The sequence below is a fragment of the Oenanthe melanoleuca genome, chromosome 2, assembly GCF_029582105.1.
Source record: "Oenanthe melanoleuca isolate GR-GAL-2019-014 chromosome 2, OMel1.0, whole genome shotgun sequence".
Lineage (NCBI taxonomy): Eukaryota > Metazoa > Chordata > Aves > Passeriformes > Muscicapidae > Oenanthe > Oenanthe melanoleuca.
Window position 1 is genome coordinate 147,758,244 of NC_079335.1, and position 21,877 is coordinate 147,780,120.

Here is a 21,877-nt window from a genome sequence, read left to right on the forward strand (position 1 = left end):
TTGCACAGCTCCATATGAATCCCTGTAACTTCCAGGGACACTTTTGTTCTCAGTCTCTTGTCCTGTAGAACATGAAGTTTCTAGAAGGCCCAGCCAAGTGGTTCCTTCATTGCTCTTTGATATGATTGCAAATAGCAGCTCTGTTCTGGCTCCAGCTTTACCAGTGGCATTTCTTCACTGAAAGCTGCACCCAGCAAAGCCAAACCAAAGTCCCCTGTGTGTCACTGTGTCACCTCATTCCTGCTTGGGAATGGCTGCCCAGGATGGGCTCAGGCTCCTCATTCCAGATTTCCCAGGCAGCAAATGCAGGGAAATGTTCACCCACAAAGTGGTGTGTTTGGGGGGGATCACAGCATTCTTACTCCCTTCTGAAATTCGGCATTTCCCAGAGAGGAGAAAATCTCATTGGGGTCACCAGCAGCTCTGCTTGTGCTTGGGAACCTCAGGTGGTCTTTGGTAGCTGGGGATTTGTGCAAGTGTCTGCTCTGCTGAGTGCCAGTATTTGAGGATTCTGCAGTGCCTGGTTCCTCCAGGCTGCAGAAATCCATCCAAGACACCATCAGGCGTGAAGAGTCTGTTTTCTTTAATGAGTTCCAGAACTCGTTAGCAAAGCAGATCCTGGCCCTGGGAGAGACAGGTGGCAGAAGTGTGGTGACAGCCCTGCAGGGCACGAGAATCTTGGCAGAAAACTGGGGTGAGGCTGAAGGTCTTGGTTCCTGGTTTTGGGTGCTTCAGTTCCTGTTCTGAGCTGCTGTGCACGCTGGTAACGAGGTGTTAATTGTGGCTTGAGAAGTGGCTTTGCTAATTAGGTCAGAGCTATTCCAGGGTGGGGTCAGAGTGTGAGAGTGAAGGATTGCTCCCTAGGAACTGTGTTGTGCTGTGTGTGAGGGCTCAGGGATGGTCTTTGGCACCATTTCCTGCTGGAGTGGAGCTGTTGGTGCTCTTTGGAATCACTCCTCTCTCTGGGTGGATTTCACTGAAATTTCACATCCCATTTCACATCCCAGCCATCCCTCTGCAAAAACAAGGAGCCAGTGGGGGAAAATCAAGGCCCAGCACCGAGCAGAAGCTCATTTAGGCAACATTTGTGTGCAGGGACCCTCAGCACTGTGAGCAGCTGGGCTGAGACCAGCTCAGAGCAAGAACTCACAGAATCATGGAATCGGTGAGACTGGAAAAGGCCTTTTGTGGAGAAATGAGAGATCATGGAGTCCAGCCATTCTCCAGCACTGCCAGGGTCTCTGCTGACCTATTCCATGTTCCTCATGGTTAATAAAGACATTCCAGCAAACAGGAGTGCATTTTGTATGCTGAGTTCTTCAGGGGGACAGAGGTGGATCACTCCTGTCTCCTGCACCTGGAATCAAGGAGAGCTTGTGGAATTCTGCTGCAGAGAAAGTGATCTCAGTTCCTGGGGTTCTCCTCCTCACATCAGTCAAACCCCACCGTTTTTGTGTGCAGATGGTTTTTAAAAGCTGAAATAAAGCACAAGGTCCACAATTTATCCATCAGGAGTTCTGGCCTCAGGCCAGTGACCATGCAGGGAGCAAGGTCACCACAGAGTCTGCTCTGGTTGTTTTGGGTATCTTTACTTTTGGAAGGGTTTGTACAGACACTGTGCAGTGTTTTAAATGCCACTGACAGACGAGACACAGCATCTCTGGGTTTGATAATAAATTAATACCCAAACAAAAAGTCCTGTGACTCATTCTCTGTAGTCCTAAAGTCTGAAAATGCAAGTTAGTCTCCACATCAGAGGGAGAGTTTTCTTGTTTTACTATAAGTCCCTTTGTAGGGGACACTCATTTTCATCATCCCCTTGGATGGATCTGTGCTGGGATCTGCATTTTCCTCTGGAGTGAGGGTGTCACCAGCCCAGAGGGGAGCAGGTGACAGCTGGAAATGTGACCACTGGTAAATAGGACATCCCAGTGTCACTCTGAAGAGCAGTTTTTAGTTCAAGTAAGGATTGCAGATGACCCAGGTGACTCTGCAGCAGGTTAGGGCAATTAAAGAGGTGTTTTTTATTTAACTGAAACACAGGTTCAGCTGCTGAAGAATGGCAGAAGTGGCTGGGACCTCCCCTGGGGAGGTGCATGTGTGTGTGGACATATTTATTTCTAATTATTTCTATAAGAACATACCACTGTTGTATGTTTGTACCATTTGTGTGGTAACCAGAGCACCAGAGTCAGACTCTTCATGTTCCAGCTCCCCAGAGAGCAGAGTCTCCTCTGGGATTTCACCATGACATGGGGGCAGGCTGTGCTGCACAGGAGGGGGAATCTCCTTTCCAGTGCAGGATTTTGGGGCTGTGTCAGGGGCAGGCAGGGCAGAGCCACCCTCACTGACTCAGAACAGGTTGGTGATGCACTTGCCGAGGCTCAAGAGGCACTGCTGCTGCCAGGTATGGGCCTTGCCAGCCCTCTGGCAGGACCTGTTAGCAGATTCCTCCCTCCTCAGAAGGGATTCCAGCCTGGCTGCCTTGGCTGCAAACAGGCCACAGGCTGGTCCTGCAGCCAGCCAAGGAGCTGGGAGCTCTGAATTCCATGGATCAGCTCCTTCCCTGGTACCTGAGCCTGCAGCTCCCTGCTTCTCTCCACCCTCACTGCCTGGGGCTGCTCCAGGTGCTGGAGCTTGCTGTGGGTCTGGGAAGGGAGAGTGTGCAGGGAGGGCTTTGCCTGGAGCTCTCCTGGCCCTGCTCCATCTCAGCCCCCTGAGCCCTGCTGGAAATCAAGTGCTTGGATGAGCCATTGTGCCTCAGCTCCTGCTGCAGCTCAGCAGCTCCAGCTGGTGACAGGTCTGTGTTTCCTTTACTCTGGGTTCAGAGGGGCTTCAGGTGCACAGTGACATGAGCATCCAAAAGGAGCCTTTCCCAAAACCAGAACAACCTGAGCTTTGCTGTCACCTTTGTTAGATCCCAGGGGCACGGGTGGGCTTGGGAGGGACCTCTGGAGATCAGCCAGGCCAAGCCCTGCTGGGTCTCCTGTCCTGCACACCTTGCCTTGGCTGAAGTGGGCCCGGCCAGTTTTTTATCTCTTCTATCTAAAAACGTCCATTAACCTCCAAAATGAGAGAGTTCCTGCTTCTGTTCCCCCAGCTACCCCCTGCTGAAGCTGCCACTGCCGGGGACAGGCCCTGTGGAGTTCAGCACCCCGGTGAAGGACTACGCTCCCCCCGGGGCGGGGCCGCAGCACGGGGAGCCCGGCGAGCGCCCGGACTGGGTGAGGGGCTGCGAGGGGAGGGAGGGGAGGGGAGGGGACACGGCCCTGCTGGGGCTGGGAGGGGAGGGGACACAGCCCTGCTGAGCCTCAGCACCTGCTGGAGCTGGGAGGGGAGGAGATAGGGTCCTGCTGGGGCTGGGAGGGGAGGGGACACAGCCCTGCTGAGCCTCAGCACCTGCTGGAGCTGGGAGGGGAGGAGATAGGGTCCTGCTGGGGCTGGGAGGGGAGGGGACACAGCCCTGCTGGGGCTGGGAGGGGAGGGGACACAGCCCTGCTGAGCCTCAGCGCCTGCTGGAGCTGCCCCTGCACCCCTGGCAGTGCCCAAGGCCGGGCTGGATGGGGCTTGCAGCAGCCTGGGGCAGTGGGAGGTGTCCCTGCCATGGCAGGGGTGGCACTGGGTGAGCTCTAAGCTCCCTGCAACCCAGAGAATCAGACTCGTTTTGTCCTTGCCTGCTGAGTCCTGTCGTGTCCCAGCTGTAGTTTGAGTCGGGCAGAGCCGTCCCTGCAGGTTGTGCTGCAGCTGACACTGCCCTGCTCTCTGCAGTACGTGGGTGCTCCCGTGGCCTACATCCAGCAGATCTTTGTGAAAGCCACCGTGTCCCCGTGGCAGAAGAACTTCCTGGCTGTGGATGTGTTCCGCTCGCCACTGTCCCGCGTCTTCCAGCTGGTGGAGGAGATCAGGAACCACGCCCTGCGGGACAGGTGAGGACAGGCAGCTGCTGCAGGGCACACCTGGCTGCCTGCAGGGCTGGCAGTGCCCTGAACACAGTGAGATCCCTTGAGTGAGCTGGGATCCATCCTGCATGGGCAGCAGGATGTGCTGGAGAGCTCTGTGCTCCAGGTAAGGCACTGAAAGTGCTCAGGGGTTTTCTGGTCAGAGTCCAGAATGAGGTGCAGTGCTCACCATTCCTTCACCACCATACCAGCCCCATATCACAGGGAGTTCCTGGGCCTCTGCTGGAATTTCCTGGTTAGGAGCCTCCTCCTGACTTTCTTTGGCTGTTTTTAGGACCTGCTTGGTTTTACCTTGTTGAAGCCTTTATACAACAGCTTTCCTCAGCTTCCAGGTATTTGCAGGGGGAGCTCCCACTCCCCAGCCCAGCCCCCTGTTTGTTAAAAACCAAACAAGACTCTGGGCTCACTGGTGGGAGGCTCAGCATCCCACGTGCCATCCTGGGCCCTCCTCGTGCCACTGCTGTCAGTGTGACAGAGCAGAGCCACACACAGACTGGCAGAGGAGTCTCACTTGTCAGGTGTTTTCCATGGAAAGGCTTTTCCTGAAACACCTCTGAGATCTCAGGTCTGTTTTTGGTGGCCACTCACATCAGTTTTGCACATTAGGAGGTGATTTTTTCATGTCCCCATGTCCCTCTGTCCTTTCCAGCTGACAAGCTCCCACCTCAAAGCAGAAACTCTTTCTGCCTCCAAGTGGGGTTTTGATGTTTGTGCTGTTAACAGAAAGGGTATGAAATTAAAATTAAATTTAAATTTACAATTTTTGGGTGTCTACCCTGCTCCTGTACCTGTTGATTTGTCCTTTTGGGACCCATCCTTTACTCCCAGCTGCTGCTCTCGGGGATCATGTTTCAGAAATGCCCCTTTTGCTCTCCAGTACAGATTTCCTCAGTTTTTTCTCTCCCTGCCAGCTCCCCCAGCCTTGGCACTGACCTTCTGTCCATGTGCTCAGCCTCTCCTCCCTTATCCTATGGGATAATCATCTGTTGCCAATTACAGTCAGCAGCAGCGTGCTCCCAGGCCTGTGCTGTGTTCCCATTATCTCCCTTGTCTTCTCACTGTATTCTCATTATCTCCCCTTGGCATTGCCCTTGATGAGCAGTGATGCAACACAGAAACAAAATTATTACTTTTATTGTTTTTCTTCATACCAGCAGAAGAAAATTACTTCAACATTTAGACCTAAACCTTGGAGCAAGGTTACCATTTTGGGGATGCACTCAGATATTTCAGGAAACATCCAATTTTGAGATGAATTCTGCAATTACCTCAAAAGTCATTATGAAGTTCTTGTTGCTTGTTGCCAGTAACAAAGTTGAGCAGAAATAATTTTTTATATGCAAACTGGCTTGTTTTGTATTCTATTTTATATTATTTTCATTCCCCAAGCTCTTGTCTCTAAACACCATTCTTAGAAGTTTATTTTCCATTGTTTCTTTTGATAGCTGAGGCTGGTCCAGGTGTCCTGCCTTGCAGCCACAGGGTGCACATTGTGAGGGAGTGTTCACAAAGGCAGATGATCATTTTTGAATTTCTGTGCTCCTTCTTTGTAGTTATTACAGAAAAAATCTCTTCTGGAGAGGGATTTTACAAAGGCTTCAGTGCTGGATTTGCCACCTCCAGCACCTTCCTGTGATGTGCAAGGCAGAGCCAGGTGTCTGTTCTGACTTGGATTTGCTCCATACACCTTTCCTGAGCAGATCCCACCTGTTCTGCATCCCATGAGGGAAGTGGCTCTGTGGGACCAGCAGCTCCTCCTTGTTGCTTCAGGACAAGTGGGAGCTTTGGACAGGCCCTGCCTTAGCCTCAGACTTTGGCAACAATTTAAATTTAAGGACTCCCCCTGGCCCACATGTCCTAGTGATGGCAAATGAGGTGTCTTTATAAAATGAATTATTTATTAAACAGACAGGAAATAACAGATGGAAGATGTTCATCACAATTACTCCCCAGTATAAAACTGAAGAACTCCCAGTGGATTCCAGCACAGCACAAACACTGCAGGTATCAAGGCACCTGTGTCAAAGCTGCAGAAAGAATCAGCACTGACTGGGAGTCAAATAGATAATTTATAGATAGATATAGATAGATATAGATATAGATATAGATATAGATATAGATATAGATATAGATATAGATGATATAGATATAGATAGGATGATTAATAATAAAAAAAGTTTGAGTGACAAGGCATAGCATCAAATCCAGAGGGCTCATGGTAGCCCAAACAAGTAATTTTTACTTGCACTGTTACCAGTCTGTGTAGGTCAGGATGTTCCCCATCCCTTGAGTCTTTAAAGTCATAGGTAAGGTGGGATGCAAATCAGGATCAAAGAAAAGTTCCTGGAGTTAATTTTTCAGTTGCAGTGATTGGAGGAGTTCAGTGATGGATCAGTGAACTCTTCACTTCCATTCAGGGTTCTTAGTCCAGGGTTCCTCAGAGAAGTTCAGCATTTCACATACCCTTGCTCATCATGTCAGGTGTTGGAGAGTTCTGCACAAAAGTGATCCCATAATCATGTGAAAATTCAAGTTACATTCAGGGGGAACCTTTTCCACCCCCTGTGACAACCAGAGTGAAGACACGAGCATTCTAAATCAATAACTCATATACACTGCAAATTACTGGGGCAGACCACAGGCATTAATCCAAACACATGGAAACTCCAGTGCTTTAGTACCTTAACAATGTGATCAAGATTTTACCACTGGCTAGATTGGGCTGTCCTTCCTTCCAGAAGGAGCATCACTCCACATGGAGGAAGGCCACTGGAAAATATGTTTGGTGTGGAATTCCCATAATCCAGATATTTTCATTAAATGAGTGGGAAACTGAGCACAAACCAGCAATTGCTGTTATGTGTCACAGCTTGCAGGAGCTGGAGGTGGGAATTTCTGTTCCTAGGCTCAGGTGCTGTTGGTTCTGTGCTGTGTTAGAGTGGGCCCCAGGAAAAGCAGCACTGCTCCTTTTTCCTTTTCCTTTTTCCTTTTCCCCTTTTCCTTTTCCTTTTCCTTTTCCTTTTCCTTTCCCTTTCCCTTTCCCTTTCCCTTTCCCTTTCCCTTTCCCTTTTCCCGGTTGTTGGGGCCCAGGCCAGGAGCACCCGTGCAGTGCCCGAGGTTTTTGTGTTTGTTCTGTCCCGGCCGCCGCCACACGGGGGCGCTGCGGGGCGGCCGGGGGGGGGGCAAAACACGGAACTGGAGCGGGGCTGGAACGGGGGAGGCTCCAAAACACGGAACTGGAGCAGGGGCTGGAACGGGGGAGGATCCAAAACACGGAACTGGAGCGGGGCTGGAACGGGGGAGGATCCAAAACACGGAACTGGAGCACAGGCTGGAATGGGGGAGGCTCCAAAACACGGAACTGGAGCACAGGCTGGAACGGGGGAGGCTCCAAAACACGGAACTGGAGCAGGGGCTGGAAAGGGGGAGGATCCAAAACATGGAACTGGAGCACAGGCTGGAATGGGGGAGGATCCAAAACATGGAACTGGAGCAGGGGCTGGAACAGGGCAGGCCCCAAAACACAGAACTGGAGCACAGGCTGGAACAGGGCAGGCTCCAAAGGGAGCTCCTTGTGCCTCTGGAATTGCCAGGCACCCACACATGGCTCCTGGAGTGCCCCTCAGAGTCACACCCCAGTCTGGGCTGAATTCACCAGCACTGGCTTTCCCACCTCTAAGTTGTCCTGAAAAGCTTCAGTTTTGTCATTTGGAGCTGTTTAAAGAGAGACAGGGCATGGGAAGTCTCATAAAACAGGACTAGCCCTTGGTCCATAACTGCTCCAAATTATTATTAAATATTATTATACATACATACATATATACATATATACATACAAACACATATATAAATATATGTATATATACACAAACATATATATAAAATAATTTTTATATAGATATATAGATATATATATTTATACATACACACATATATATATGTTATTAATTTATTTATTGTAGTAACTATGTCTGATTTGGGTTATTTATTATATCTGACATAACACAGAGGGTAACCTTTTATCCCAGCCAGATTCACATGGCCTAAGGCACTGCTTGAGCAAACCACTGGCACACTTCAAGATCCCATTTGCTTGGGGAAAACCCCATTTCATACCTTCTCTTTTGGCCCAGTCACACTGGTGAAGTGTGATCCATGCTTTGTACTAAAAAAAAAAAAAAATTGAGATTTTTGTCCAGTATGCCCTGATTTCAGTGTCACCATTCACCCAATCCACACCAGTATTGTGGAGCTTCTGACTGATCCATTTTTATCTTCCTGCTTTTTGTCAGCTGTTCCACCTTGTTGCTGCAGTCAGTCTGTAAAGTTGGGTCATTTGCACCCATCCTGTGTGGGTTTGTCCATGGGATTGAGCCATGCAGGGAGTGCAGCAGCATCCAGGCTGGGACCAGACTGATGGCTGTGGTCTGGAGTGCCAGCTCTCTGGGATTTTGTGGGGTTCTGTGAGCCCTGAGGCACAGCTGTTTGTGCACTCTGCAGTTCCCTCTGCACCACTGCCCCTGGCACTGGCCAAGGACTGAAAGGTCCTTGGGTTTTCACAGGCTGGTGCTGCTGAATGTTTTCTACTTGTTGAGAGCTCAGGTCAGGGATAATAATCCCTTTTCCCAGGCAGTGTTTCTCATTTCAGGATCTCTAAATGCTGTGGAGCTGAACCCTAATGGTTGTTTGGGTCCATGGGCCCTTTCTGGAACATATTACAGTAAAGTCCATGTTCAGCACCATCCCACTCAGCTGTTACAGGATCAGTGGGATGAGCTGGCCCAAGTGACTGATGTTTTAAACTTTTCTGTCAGTGTTTGCAAAGCCTGTTTGTGGCTCTCAAGCCATTCCCAGTTTTGGATTTCCTTATTAATGTGAACAAGGGTCTTGCTATTACAAAAAATCCAGGATTATTATTTCTCCAGTATCCCAAAGTGTCTTTTGAGGTTCCTTTTCAGTAGTGGGGATGGATAAAGCATCTAATTTTGTAATGGTTCCATCTGCAGTTACAGCTTGGCCTGCTAAGCAGGTTCCCAGGAATTCCAGCTCTTTAGAGGGGCCTGGGCTCCTGGCTGGGGGCACTTCTGTCCCCTCCCCATTGATTCTCTTCTGTACATCCTGTGCTGTTCTCACTGCACTTTCCTCCTCACCTCCTACCAACATCATCAATGTATTGATAGATCTGTGCTCCTTCCTGAGGTTTTATTCCTGTGAGTTCAGCTGCAGCTTGTGTGCTGTGCTGGGTGAGTGCATAAATCCCTGAGGTGGGCATTGAAGGTGGATTGTGTTCCTTCCCAAGTGAGTGCAGATTGGGGTTCATCTTCTTCCTGAATTGGGACCATGAAAAGCATCTTTTCTACCCCACCTGCCATCCCTTTGTGTGCAGCTGCCTGCAGAGCAGCAGTGAGGTTTGCAGTCTTTGGGCTGCTGCAGGAGGGGTTCTGTGTCAGCATGAAGCCTTTGATATTCAGTTGCTAAATGCCAGCTCCTGTCTTCTTTTATCACCTGGCAAACAGGGGAGTTGTGAATGCATCCTAAATATAACAGCCCTTTGTTGGAAATCTTTAATTCCTTCATTTATGCCTTGTTTGGCTGCAGGAGGCTCAGGTACTGCTTAATGGCAGATAGAAACAGGTACAACTGGAACAGTTTTTAAGAGACTGATTTTCCAACCCTTCCCAGAAAGACTACTCTGGGGTTTTTGTTGGGTCCAAAGCACCTAACATCCATGGTTAATAATTGCCAAAGTTTCCCTTTAAGGATGTCATAGTATAAAATGTTCTTTTCATGATCTGCCATCACAAATGTGTGTGAAGTCATTCACTTTTCCCCAGGTAACCATAAACAGACTTTGGCAGTGTAACAGAGATTACATCTTCCATTAAGCCAGTTAAATGAACTTCTCTATTTTTAAAACCTAAGTTCAGCTTTTTAGCATCCTTTGGAGTAACTAAAGAGGTCTGAGCTCCAGTGTCAATTAAAAATTTTAAAGGCTGTCCAGGGAAATGCACAGAAGATTTCTGGTTTGGGGAATTTTGCTGAGGTGTCTCAGTCAGAAGTGCAGCTCATCTCCCAGACCTCCCCTCAGCAGGGAGGTGTTTCTGGGCAGAGCAGTGTTAACCCCATGGAGCCAGGACAGAGTAACTCCCTGTGGGACACCTGTCCTGTCAGCAGTCAGCTCCTGCTGGGGTCAGATGTCCTGTTCCTCTGTCTGTCCCAGCAGCTGGCACTGACCCTTCCCACAGGGCCTGCTGCAAACCCAGCCTGGCTCTGGCTTGAATTAGTGGTTTATGGATTACATGGATAGTTAAGGATTGTGTCAAACACAGGTTCCAGTTCATTCCAGTTACACCTGTGTGCAATTCTGAGCCTCTGAGGAAACTCTCCTTTGCACACAATGCAGAGGAATTGGGAAAACACCACACCCAGGTGCAGACACTGAATCCCAGGTGTGGTTTAGAGCACTCTGTGCACCTCAGAGGATCCACCTCAGGAAGGCTGAGCAGGATTCCTGTAAAACATCCACTGCATGTGGAGAGAGGTGTGGAGAGGGGCTTGAGGGCTGCAAGAATTCCAGAGAGAGTTTCTCTGTTGGGTGGGAGTGTCTTTAACATGGAAATGAAAGTGTGGTACTGGAGATGGGTGAGGTGAGAGCTGTGGGGTCAGGCAGCAGCCAGGGATGATGGTGGAGTTCTGGAGCCTGTTCACAGTTCCAGGGGCCCAGCTGCTGTTCTGTGAGGAGGAGGAGCAGTGTGAGGAGGAGGAGCAGTGTGAGGAGGAAGAGCAGTGTGAGGAGGAGGAGCAGTGTGAGGAATAGGAGCAGTGTGAGGAGGAAGAGCAGTGTGAGGAGGAAGAGCAGTGTGAGGAGGAGGAGCAGTGTGAGGAATAGGAGCAGTGTGAGGAGGAGGAGCAGTGTGAGGAGGAAGAGCAGTGTGAGGAGGAGGAGCAGTGTGAGGAGGAAGAAGCAGATGCAGGTCCCTGGGACACTCCTCTCCCAAAGCTTGGGTCCCTCAGCCCTGTGTTTGCCTTTCAGCTCCGGGGTCAGGAGCCTGGAGGAGGTCTGCCTGCAGGTCACAGACCTGCTGCCTGGCCTCAGGAAGCTGAGGAATCTGCTCCCAGAGCACGGCTGCCTGCTGCTGTCCCCAGGGAACTTCTGGCAGAACGACCGCGAGCGCTTCAATGCCGACCCAGATATCATCAAAACCATCCACCAGCATGAGCCAAAGACCTTGCAGACGTCAGCCACTCTCAAAGGTGAGGGGCTGGAGAGCCAGGGCAGCTGGGAGCTGCCTGCAGCTTCATTGTTATTCCATCCTCACTGATTCCAACACATGCATTGCTGATAGTGCCAATTCGGGCACTATTTTGTCTTTCACAGCAGCTGAAGCTGCCAGTCTTTGTTGTTTCTCATTCTGTATGTGTATTGGAGCTCTGATCTGTATTTGTGAGAAGTGAACAAATCACTCAGTCAGGCTTCTTTCTGCAGGTAAAAATAGCAGGGTTTTGTTCCTCTCACTCTACACATGCTCCAGGCAGACTTTCCCCTGTCACACTCAAAGGCTGCCTCATTGTCACACATAAATCAACATTCATCCTGCTCCCTTGTGTGTTCGAGTTCCTTGCACACAGCCCCAGCTGACAATGGATATCACAAAAGCATTTTTATCTCTTGATTATAAAGAAACCCTCTGAGCATGTGTGGGATTGTTAGTGGTTCCACAGCCAAAGGAAATGCTGGTTTAAATGCAGGCTGAATCCTTTGGTTTTACAGGAACTGCAGAGTCCTGGAAGTGTATGCTGTACTCTGTTACATGTCTGAAAAGGGGTTTTAAAGGTTATTTGTGATATGCAGAGTGTGAGCTGGCTGTGGTTGGAGCTGTGGGTGTGAACCCATCTGGGGTCTCAGAGCACCAGGAAGTGCAGGATGTCCCACGGGATGAGAGCAGCCATTCCCACTGCTGCTGCTGACAAGGGACACCTCTGTCCCCCTGCTGTGTGTGTGTGGTGTCCCTGATGTCCCCCTGATGTCCCCCTGTCTCTGCAGACCTGCTGTTCGGGCTGCCTGGCAGGTACAGCGGTGTCAACCTGTACAACCGGCGGCGCGTGGTGTCCTACACCGTCACCCTGGGGCTGCAGCGCTACGACTCCAGGTGAGGGGCTCTGGCCACAGCTGCTGCCTTCCCCACCCTCAGGCTGGCTTTCTTTACCCCCCACTTCTTGTGGTTTAGTGTATCTTGCACCTCTGAAGGTGCTTTTCTGGGCAGAAAACTTGCTGTGTTTTATGGAAATGAAATACTCTCAGTTCTCAGCTCCTCTTCACAAACAGTGTCTGTAGCATCCAGAGCTGCCAGGGGCACTTCCTGGGGCATCCATGGCCCAGTGGCTCTGGTTTGACCCAGCTCCTTGTACACAGTCTGGTTTGCTTTCCAGTAAGCACTGCTGCAATTGGTGAAAACACTCTGGCAGTGTTGGCCAAACTGGCATGGAGTGAGTGGATCTGAGGACTCTGAGCTGCACAGAGCTCCCCAAGGGATGCCTGGGATGGAATTGGCAGCCCAGGAGCTGAAATCTGCTCTTCAGAGCACTGAGCTGTGAGAGCCATTGTGTGGCACCTTCCATCAGCCATTTTTACACAGAATTCTGTAATTCTGGGAACATCCTGGGAGTGTTTGAAGCCATGGCATGTTCTGCTCTGCAGACCCAGATTGTGGTTAACCAGCCTTTGCTTTAAACGAAGTTTGGTGAGTCTGCCCAGCAGACCTTTGTAGAAATCCAGGTCTGGGTGGTTGGGGCCAGCAAGGAGCAGGTTTGTGGGCAAGGCCTGGAGAGACCCGAGCTCTGCTGGTCCATGTGAAGCCATGGAGCTTCGTGCTGCTGTTCCCCAGGTTCCTGAGCAGCCTGCGCTCCCGCCTGAAGCTGCTGCACCCCAGCCCCAACTGCAGCCTGCGGGAGGAGCACGTGGTGCACGTGCACTTCAAGGAGGAGATCGGCATCGCCGAGCTGATCCCGCTCGTCACCACCTACATCATCCTCTTCGCCTACATCTACTTCTCCACACGTACGTCTGGGGCACTGCTGGGGCTCAGGGCTGCAGCTCCTGCCTCAAGTCAGAGTTCTGTTCCCTGCTTCCACAACACCACTGCACTTCCCACCTGTTCCAGCAGGAGAGCTGCTGGTGGAGTTCTGCCCTGAGTTGTCATGGAGAGAATTAGTAATTGGTTACCTGCTTCCTGCTAATTTGTCCCTCTTAGCCAGGGTGCTGTTATTCCTTGTGATTCACCTCCCCACTGGAGCTGTTTCCCATCCCTGGAGGTGTCCAAGGCCTGGGATAGTGGAAGGTGTCCCCTTCCATGACAGGTGGTGGAATGGGATGATCTTGAAGTCTCTTCCAACCTAAACTATTCCATGATTCTTTGATACCTTCCAAGGTGTTTTCTGACTTAGGCACCTTTAGATGCCACAGGAATGTCTTTTTTCCCACTTTGTTTCATCCATTATCAGACAGACAGACACATGTTCTGAGCTGGTGGGTTCAGACCTCTCTGCTCGCATTTCAGTTTGGTTTTCCCCAACCCCAGTGCAGTGCTGGGACTGGTGTGAGCTGTGAACCAGCCTTGTCCTGGGTGGCTCTGGGAGCTGCATTTCAGACAGGAGCACTGCAGTACCTCCCCTCCTGGGCTGGGGGATGTGTGGTGACCTCCTGGAGCAGGTCAGGATGAGTGTCCATCCTGGGGGATGTGTGGTGACCTCCTGGAGCAGGTCAGGCTGAGTGTCCTGTCCCCCTTGTGTGAACTGTGTTTGCTGTGCTGCTGACACGGGCTGGGCTCTGTTTTCCAGGCAAGATTGACATGGTGAAGTCCAAGTGGGGCCTGGCGCTGGCGGCGGTGGTGACGGTGCTCAGCTCCCTGCTGATGTCCGTGGGGCTCTGCACCCTCTTCGGCCTCACACCCACGCTCAACGGCGGGTACGTGCCAGCCTGGGGCTGCAGGGGCTGCAGGGGCTGCCAGGGGCTGCCAGGGACTGCCAGGGGCTGCAGGGACTGCAGGGACTGCCTGGGGCTGCCAGGGACTGCCAGGGGCTGCAGGGACTGCCAGGGACTGCCAGGGGCTGCCTGGGGCTGCCTGGGGCTGCCTGGGGCTGCCAGGGACTGCCAGGGGCTGCAGGGACTGCAGGGACTGCCTGGGGCTGCCAGGGACTGCAGGGACTGCCAGGGACTGCCAGGGACTGCCAGGGGCTGCCTGGGGCTGCCTGGGGCTGCCTGGGGCTGCCAGGGACTGCCAGGGGCTGCAGGGACTGCAGGGACTGCCTGGGGCTGCCTGGGGCTGCGAGGGACTGCCAGGGGCTGCCAGGGGCTGCAGGGACTGCCTGGGGCTGCAGGGGCTGCCTGGGGCTGCCAGGGACTGCCAGGGGCTGCAGGGACTGCCAGGGACTGCCAGGGGCTGCAGGGACTGCAGGGACTGCCTGGGGCTGCCAGGGACTGCCTGGGGCTGCAGGGACTGCAGGGACTGCCAGGGGCTGCAGGGGCTGCAGGGACTGCCTGGGGCTGCCAGGGACTGCCTGGGGCTGCAGGGACTGCCAGGGGCTGCCAGGGACTGCCTGGGGCTGCAGGGACTGCCAGGGGCTGCAGGGACTGCCTGGGACTGCAGGGACTGCCTGGGACTGCCTGGGGCTGCCTGGGGCTGCAGGGACTGCCAGGGGCTGCCAGGGACTGCCTGGGGCTGCAGGGACTGCCAGGGGCTGCAGGGACTGCCTGGGGCTGCCAGGGACTGCAGGGACTGCCTGGGACTGCCTGGGGCTGCCTGGGGCTGCAGGGACTGCCAGGGGCTGCCAGGGACTGCCAGGGGCTGCCTGGGACTGCCTGGGGCTGCCTGGGGCTGCAGGGACTGCCAGGGGCTGCCAGGGACTGCCTGGGGCTGCAGGGGCTGCCTGGGACTGCCTGGGGCTGCCTGGGGCTGCAGGGACTGCCAGGGGCTGCCAGGGACTGCCTGGGGCTGCAGGGGCTGCCTGGGGCTGCAGGGACTGCCAGGGACTGCCTGGGGCTGCAGGGGCTGCCAGGGACTGCCTGGGGCTGCAGGGACTGCCTGGGGCTGCCTGGGGCTGCAGGGACTGCCAGGGGCTGCAGGGACTGCCAGGGACTGCCAGGGACTGCCTGGGGCTGCAGGGACTGCCAGGGACTGCCTGGGGCTGCAGGGGCTGCCTGGGGCTGCAGGGACTGCCAGGGACTGCCAGGGACTGCCTGGGGCTGCAGGGGCTGCCAGGGACTGCCAGGGACTGCCTGGGGCTGCAGGGGCTGCCTGGGGCTGCAGGGACTGCCAGGGACTGCCTGGGGCTGCAGGGGCTGCCAGGGGCTGCAGGGACTGCCAGGGGCTGCAGGGACTGCCAGGGACTGCCTGGGGCTGCAGGGACTGCCTGGGGCTGCAGGGACTGCCTGGGGCTGCAGGGACTGCAGGGACTGCCTGGGGCTGCAGGGACTGCCAGGGAATCAGAGAGTTCAGGTTGCTGGGAACAAGGGATACTGCACACACTGCTGGCCAGCATCTCCAGCTCCCCAGGAATGCAGGGCTTGTGTTCCTCTGCTGGCCAGGATCTCCATCAGCTGCTCTCCAGGGATGCAGGGCATGTGTTCCTCTTCTCCAGTGTCTCCATCTCCCCAGGGGTGCAGGGGATGTGTTCCTCTTCTCCAGGGTCTCCATCAGGTGCTCCCCAGGGGTGCAGGGCATGTGCTCCTCTGCTGGGCACTCCTCCTGGAGATCCTTGCTGCTGAGCAGCTGGCTCTGTTTGCCTGAAGGAGGAATTGCTGGGATAACATGTTATTCCTGGAGCTGAGCAGGCTCTCCCTCAGCCCCCTCCTGCAGTAGCTCCATTCTGCCTGCTCAGAGATTCCCATCCCCAAGGAGCTTGTCTCCTATCCCTGTCCTGTGCTGGTGCTGCCTGGAGGACTCACAGCTGATGGGCTGAAAATGCTTTAATTGAAGGCAGGCCTGAGTTGCTCTTTCTGAGTTTTGGATCCTTGGGCATGAACAAGAAGCTGCCCAGGAGAGGCTTATCTGTGTTGATAGTTTTTTCACTCACTGTGGACATTCACTGACATTTCCCCCTTCCAGTGTCTGAGGGAGCCTGCAGGGAAGCTGGAGAGGGATTCTTCATCAGGAACTGCAGTGATAGGACAAGGAGCAGTGTTCAAACTGAAAGAGGGGAAGTTTAGGTGAGATAGACAGAAGAAATCCTTCCCTGTGAGGGTGGTGAGGGACTGGAATGGATTTCCCAGAGCAGCTGTGGCTGCCCCTGGATCCCTGGCAGTGCCCAAGGCCAGGCTGGACAGGGCTTGGAACAGCTGGACAGTGGAAGGTGTCCCTGCCATGGCAGGAGTGGGATGGGATGATCCTGAAAGGGGTGGGACACACTCCCTGCCCCTCCCTGATGAGTGATTCCCCACCCCAGTCCCTCACAGGCCGCTCCAGGTCCATCCCTGTTGTTGTACCCCATGCTGGAGAGCAGAGGGCTCTGTCCCCATCCTGGGAAGCACCAAGATTAATGGAGTGGTGCTCCCATGGGCATTTCCCAGAAATTCCTGCAGCTTTGCAAAAATGGTGATTTCTGCCCCAGGCAGAGGAAACACAAACCTTTTCCTTGCACAGTGTGACCCTGAGGGAAGGGATTGGTTGTGTCTCCCCACCTCAGCTCCCAGGGCTGTTTGCTCCAGACTTGCCTCTTCCCCTTCCTTTTCCCCATGGATCTCAGCCTCAGTTCTCCTCTGTTTCCTCCAGGGAGATCTTCCCATACCTGGTGGTGGTGATTGGCCTGGAGAACGTGCTGGTGCTCACCAAGTCCGTGGTGTCCACGCCCGTGGACCTGGAGGTGAAGCTGCGCATCGCCCAGGGTAGGATCCTGCTCTGGGAGCCTGCAGGGAAACGGGGGAAAGCCAGGGCTGGGAGGGGGGAGTGCTCTCACTCAGGTCTGGGAAGGGAGCAAGGTGAGCTGTGCTTTGTGTCTGTTGTTCTTGGGGGTTGTTGACTGAAACAGGCTAAAGAAATATTTAAAAATATTAGTAGAGAAGAGCTGGATCTCCTGGTGTGGATACTGAGCAGGTCATGCATATCAAGTGCAGGACACAGGTCCTACAAAATTCCCCTGAATGTGTGACAGAAATCTCTTTTCCATTCTATAAATGCTCTGTGCTGTGGATGGATTTGAGTGTGCTTACACCATGGACAAATGGGATTTGCAATCTTCCAAACATCAGGGAGAAGAGATTCTAGAGATGCTAGACTTTAGGTTTAAAAATACAAGTGGTTTGGATCCTAGATGGGAATCAGGACTCAGAACTTCAGCTGGCCTTTGCACTTGGGAGTTTTTGGCCTGTTGCCTGTAGATTTTAGAGGGGAAATGCAGCTCCCTTTGCTGTGCTCATGTCTGGCACACTGAAGAGGCTCCCCTGAGCTGTCCTTGCCCTTTCCCAGGCCTGAGCAATGAGAGCTGGTCCATCATGAAGAACATGGCAACAGAGCTCGGGATCATCCTCATTGGATACTTCACCCTGGTCCCTGCCATCCAGGTGAGCTCTGGGCTGGCAGGACGGAGCCTGGGCACTGCAGGGAGCCAAGGGCAGCAGGATCACAGACTCAGGGTTGAAAGAGCCTTGGAGACAAAGTCCAGCAGTTCCCCAGCACTGCAAGGCCACCACTAACCCAAATGCCACACAGCTGTTAAATCCCTCTAGGCACAGGGACTCCACTCCTGCCCTGGGCAGTTCCAATAACTAATAGCCCCTTTTGGGAAAAAAATCTTCCCAAATTTCTAATCTGGATCTCCCCTGGCACAACCTGAGGCCTTTTCCTCTCATCCTGTGCCTTGTTCCCTGGGAGTAGAGTCCCAGGGTTTTGATGGATTGTGGCCAAAAAGAACAAAGAATGTGAATTAGAGTAAATACTCTTGGATTCTCACGTGGACTCATCCAGCCCTGAACTCTCAGCCAGTACAAGGGATGGGTCAGGGGGTTTGTCAGTAAAACACTGCTGAGTTGTAGGGTGAAATGGGACTGAGCTGATCCCCGTGTCCCATCACAGGAGTTCTGCCTCTTCGCCGTGGTGGGGCTGGTGTCTGACTTCTTCCTGCAGATGTTCTTCTTCACCACGGTGCTGTCCATCGACATCCGCCGCATGGAGGTGGGCAGGGAGGGAGGGAGCACGGCCCCCTCCCCAGAGAGAAAAACCAGAACCATTCATTCCCTGAGCTGGGGAGGGCCTTTAGGATCATGGAACCCGCCCATTCCCCTCACCACTGACCGTGTCCCCACGTGCCACATCCACCATGGGGACCCCACCCCTGTTCTGGGCAGCTGTGCCACGGCTGGACAGCCCATTCCAGAAGAAATTTTTCCTAATATTTAACCTAAACTTTCCCTGGTGAACTTGAGGCTGTTTCTTCTCCTGAGCTGTTAAAAGTTCTGGTTCCATACTTGCTTGGTTACACACACAGGGATTGGGAACAGAACAAGGGAAAAGAGGGAAAAGACTCTTAGGAAGGATGTGGAGCTGTGGGAGAAAATCCAGAGAAGGCATCAAGTTGATTAAAGGGATGGAGCAGCTCTGCTGTGAGGAAAGGTTGGGAGAATGAGGATTATCCAGCTGGAGAAGGAAAGCTTAGAGACCTACTTGTGGCCTTCCAGGACCTGAAGGGAGCCCACAAGAAAGATGGAGAGAGACTTTGGTTAAGGGGGAATGTCTTCAAACTGACAGAGAGAAGATTTACATTGGATATTAGGAAAAATTTTTCTTCTAAGGGTGAGGGTGGGGTGCCCAGAGAAGCTGTGGCTGCCCCTGGATCCCTGGAAGTGTCCAAGGCCAGGCTGGACAGGGCATGGAGCAGCCTGGGACAGTGGGAGGTGTCCCTGCCGTGGCAGGGGTGGAATGGGATGGGCTTTAAGGTCCCTTCCATCCCAAGCAGTCCGCGATTCCCTGAGTGTATAAATGTGCTGTTTGGGGTGGATGGGCTGGGTGGAGACACAGTCACCCCACGACCCCTCAGCAGGGACCCCTCCCTCCTCTCACCCTGCCCTCTCGTGTCGATTGCAGCTGGCTGACCTGAACAAGCGGCTGCCCCCCGAGTCGTGCCTGGCCGCAGGCAAGGCGCCGTGCCGGGCCCGGCCGCCGGCGCAGCGCCCCGCGCCGCTGAGCGCGCCGCTGCAGCCGCACACCATCACCCTGCAGCCGTCCTCGCTGCGCAACCTGCGCCTGCCCAAGCGCCTGCGCGTCATCTACTTCTTCGCCCGCACGCGCCTGGCGCAGCGCCTCATCATGGTACGGGGCTGCTGGGAAACTGCTGGGAAACTGCTGGGAAACATGCTGGGCAACTAAACCAGCTGGAGTGGCAACTGCTGGGAAACATGCTGGGAAACATGCTGGGTACCCTGCTGGGCAACTAAACCAGCTGGGGTGGCAACTGCTGGGAAACATGCTGGGCAACTAAACCAGCTGGGGTGGCAACTGCTGGGAAACATGCTGGGCAACCAACGCGGCTGGGGTGGCAGCTGCTGGGCACCCTGCTGGGAAACCTGCTGGGCAACTGACCTGGCTGGGATGGCAACTGCTGGGCACCCTGCTGGGCAACTGACCTGGCTGGGATGGCAGCTGCTGGGCACCCTGCTGGGAAACTGCTGGGAAACATGCTGGGTACCCTGCTGGGCAACTAAACCAGCTGGGATGGCAACTGCTGGGAAACTGCTGGGAAACATGCTGGGAAACTGACCTGGCTGGGATGGCAACTGCTGGAAACCTGCTGGGAAACATGCTGGGAAACATGCTGGGAAACCAACCCGGCTGGGATGGCAACTGCTGGGATGGCAACTGCTGGGCAACCGACCCAGCTGGGGTGGCAGCTGCTGGGCACCCTGCTGGGAAACATGCTGGGTACCCTGCTGGGCAACTAAACCAGCTGGGATGGCAACTGCTGGGAAACCTGCTGGGAAACAACCCCAGCTGGGATGGCAACTGCTGGGCAACCTGCTGGGCAACTAACCCAGCTGGGATGGCAACCTGCTGGGCACCCACCCCAGCCGGGACAGGGTGGTGGCACTGAAGGGATCTGAGTCTGCTCACCCTGCACAGGCAGGGACAGGGACAGGGTGGTGGCACTGAAGGGGACAGGGAGGTGGCACTGAAGGCACTGTGTCTCTGCTCGCCCTGCACAGGCAGGGACAGGGACAGGGAGGTGGCACTGAAGGCACTGTGTCTCTGCTCGCCCTGCACAGGCCGGGACGGTGATCTGGATCGGAATCCTGGTTTACACGGACCCTGCCGGGCTCCGCACCTACCTCACGTCGCAGGTCACCGAGCAGAGTCCCCTGGGGGACGCAGGCCTGCCTGCCATGCCCGTCCCTGGGGGGGTGCTGCCTGCCGGGGACCCCAAGATGGACCTGTCGGTGTTCCCGTCGGAGCCGGTGCAGCTGTCGGAGAACCACACGCAGCCGCGCGAGCAGAAACCGGGGCTGGAGCACAACCAGCACAGCTGGGCCCCGGGAGCCGAGGGCAGGGGCAACGGGCAGCTGGAGCTGGGGGCCGAGGCAGAGGTCACCTGGGGAGCAGAGGACGAGGAGATCTGGAGGAAGCTGTCCTTCAGGCACTGGCCAGCCCTCTTCAGCTACTACAACATCACCCTGGCCAAGAGGCAAGTGGGCTGGCATGGAGTGCCACGGGCACTGGGGTCGGGGCAGCTGACCCCAAGGGTTTGTCTTCCTTCTGTCCTTTGTGCTCCTGACTCACAGAACCTGGTTCCATTGGCTCATTCCAGGTGTGTTTGGGAGGAGCTGCTGAGCAGGTCCCCTGGGGTGGGCAGAGTCACAAACCCTGCAGGGCTGTTCCTCTGGGAATCAGGGCTGTTTCTCTCTGTGCTCCTGGGTTTATGTGCTTGGTGTCTCACGTCTTCCTTGATCCTGGGAGTGAAGTTTTAGATTTTGCAAAACAAGAAAGGGGGACCCTCTGGCACTGCACAATTTCCTGACGGGAGGGGACAGCCAGGGGGGTTAGGCTCTGCTTCAGGGAACAGGGACAGGAGGAAAGGGAATGACCTCGGGCTGGGTCAGGGAAGGTTCAGGTGGGATATTGGGAAAATTCCTTCCCCAGAAGGGCTGTCCAGCCCTGGCACAGCTGCCCAGGGCAGGGGTGGAGTCCCCATCCCTGGAGGGATTTAAAAGCCTGTGGACATGGGGTTTGGGGACATGGGTTAGTGCAAGGGGGATCAGTCAGACTTGATGGTAAGAGGGCTTTTCCAACCTCAGTCATTCCACAACTGTCTGATACAATCATCTGTAAGTGATGGAAATAGTACATGTGAGGAAGAGACATCTGAGCTGAAGAAGCCTCTTGGTGAGACTTCCCAGCCTGCAGCACACAGGAAACAAGATCCTTACTTAAATTCATGGGATCCACTTGATGTCATCAGGACTTCATTCCTCTGCTGGCTCTTTGAAGGATTCAAACCCGGGGAGTAACTTAGAGGAGAATATTTACAAGAGCAGCTGAAGTTACTCCCTGAGAGCAGCCGAGACCTGCGCCTGTGCCCTGCCTGAGCCCTGAGCTGTTGTCCCTGTCCCCCCAGGTACATCAGCATCCTGCCAGCCATCCCTGTGACGCTGTACCTGCCCCCTCAGGAGGCCCTGGAGCTGCGGCACCCGCAGGAGGCCTCTCGCTACCAGCCCTTCCTGGCGGGCAGCAGGGAGCCGGGCCCGGAGCACGGCGCGCACCGCGGCCACCAGGACGTCACCCTCTACAAGTAACCTCCTGTCCTGCCCTGCCCTGCCCTGCCCCAGGGCTGCTCCACACCCCTCCTCCTGCTGGGACAGCCAGAGAGCTCCTGTAGCTCCAGTGCCAAAGCTCAGGGTGCTCCAGTGCCAAATGGAATTGTCTCTCCTGGCGGTTTCC

General features: G+C 54.3%; 1 protein-coding gene across 4 annotated transcripts in view; it reads left to right on the forward strand.

The window, feature by feature from the left end:
* Positions 1–21,877, forward strand: part of SCAP (SREBF chaperone) — a 40,206-nt gene that overhangs the window by 10,365 nt on the left and 7,964 nt on the right. For all 4 annotated transcript variants that reach the window (XM_056485945.1, XM_056485944.1, XM_056485947.1 and 1 more), the window contains 12 exons: positions 3,101–3,224; positions 3,769–3,926; positions 10,993–11,213; positions 12,004–12,109; positions 12,845–13,017; positions 13,797–13,923; positions 16,727–16,839; positions 17,420–17,514; positions 18,026–18,124; positions 19,034–19,258; positions 20,209–20,624; positions 21,555–21,728. In XM_056485945.1, the coding sequence (XP_056341920.1) occupies positions 3,101–3,224; positions 3,769–3,926; positions 10,993–11,213; positions 12,004–12,109; positions 12,845–13,017; positions 13,797–13,923; positions 16,727–16,839; positions 17,420–17,514; positions 18,026–18,124; positions 19,034–19,258; positions 20,209–20,624; positions 21,555–21,728 (2,031 nt within the window). The remainder of the gene's footprint in view (positions 1–3,100; positions 3,225–3,768; positions 3,927–10,992; positions 11,214–12,003; positions 12,110–12,844; positions 13,018–13,796; positions 13,924–16,726; positions 16,840–17,419; positions 17,515–18,025; positions 18,125–19,033; positions 19,259–20,208; positions 20,625–21,554; positions 21,729–21,877) is intronic.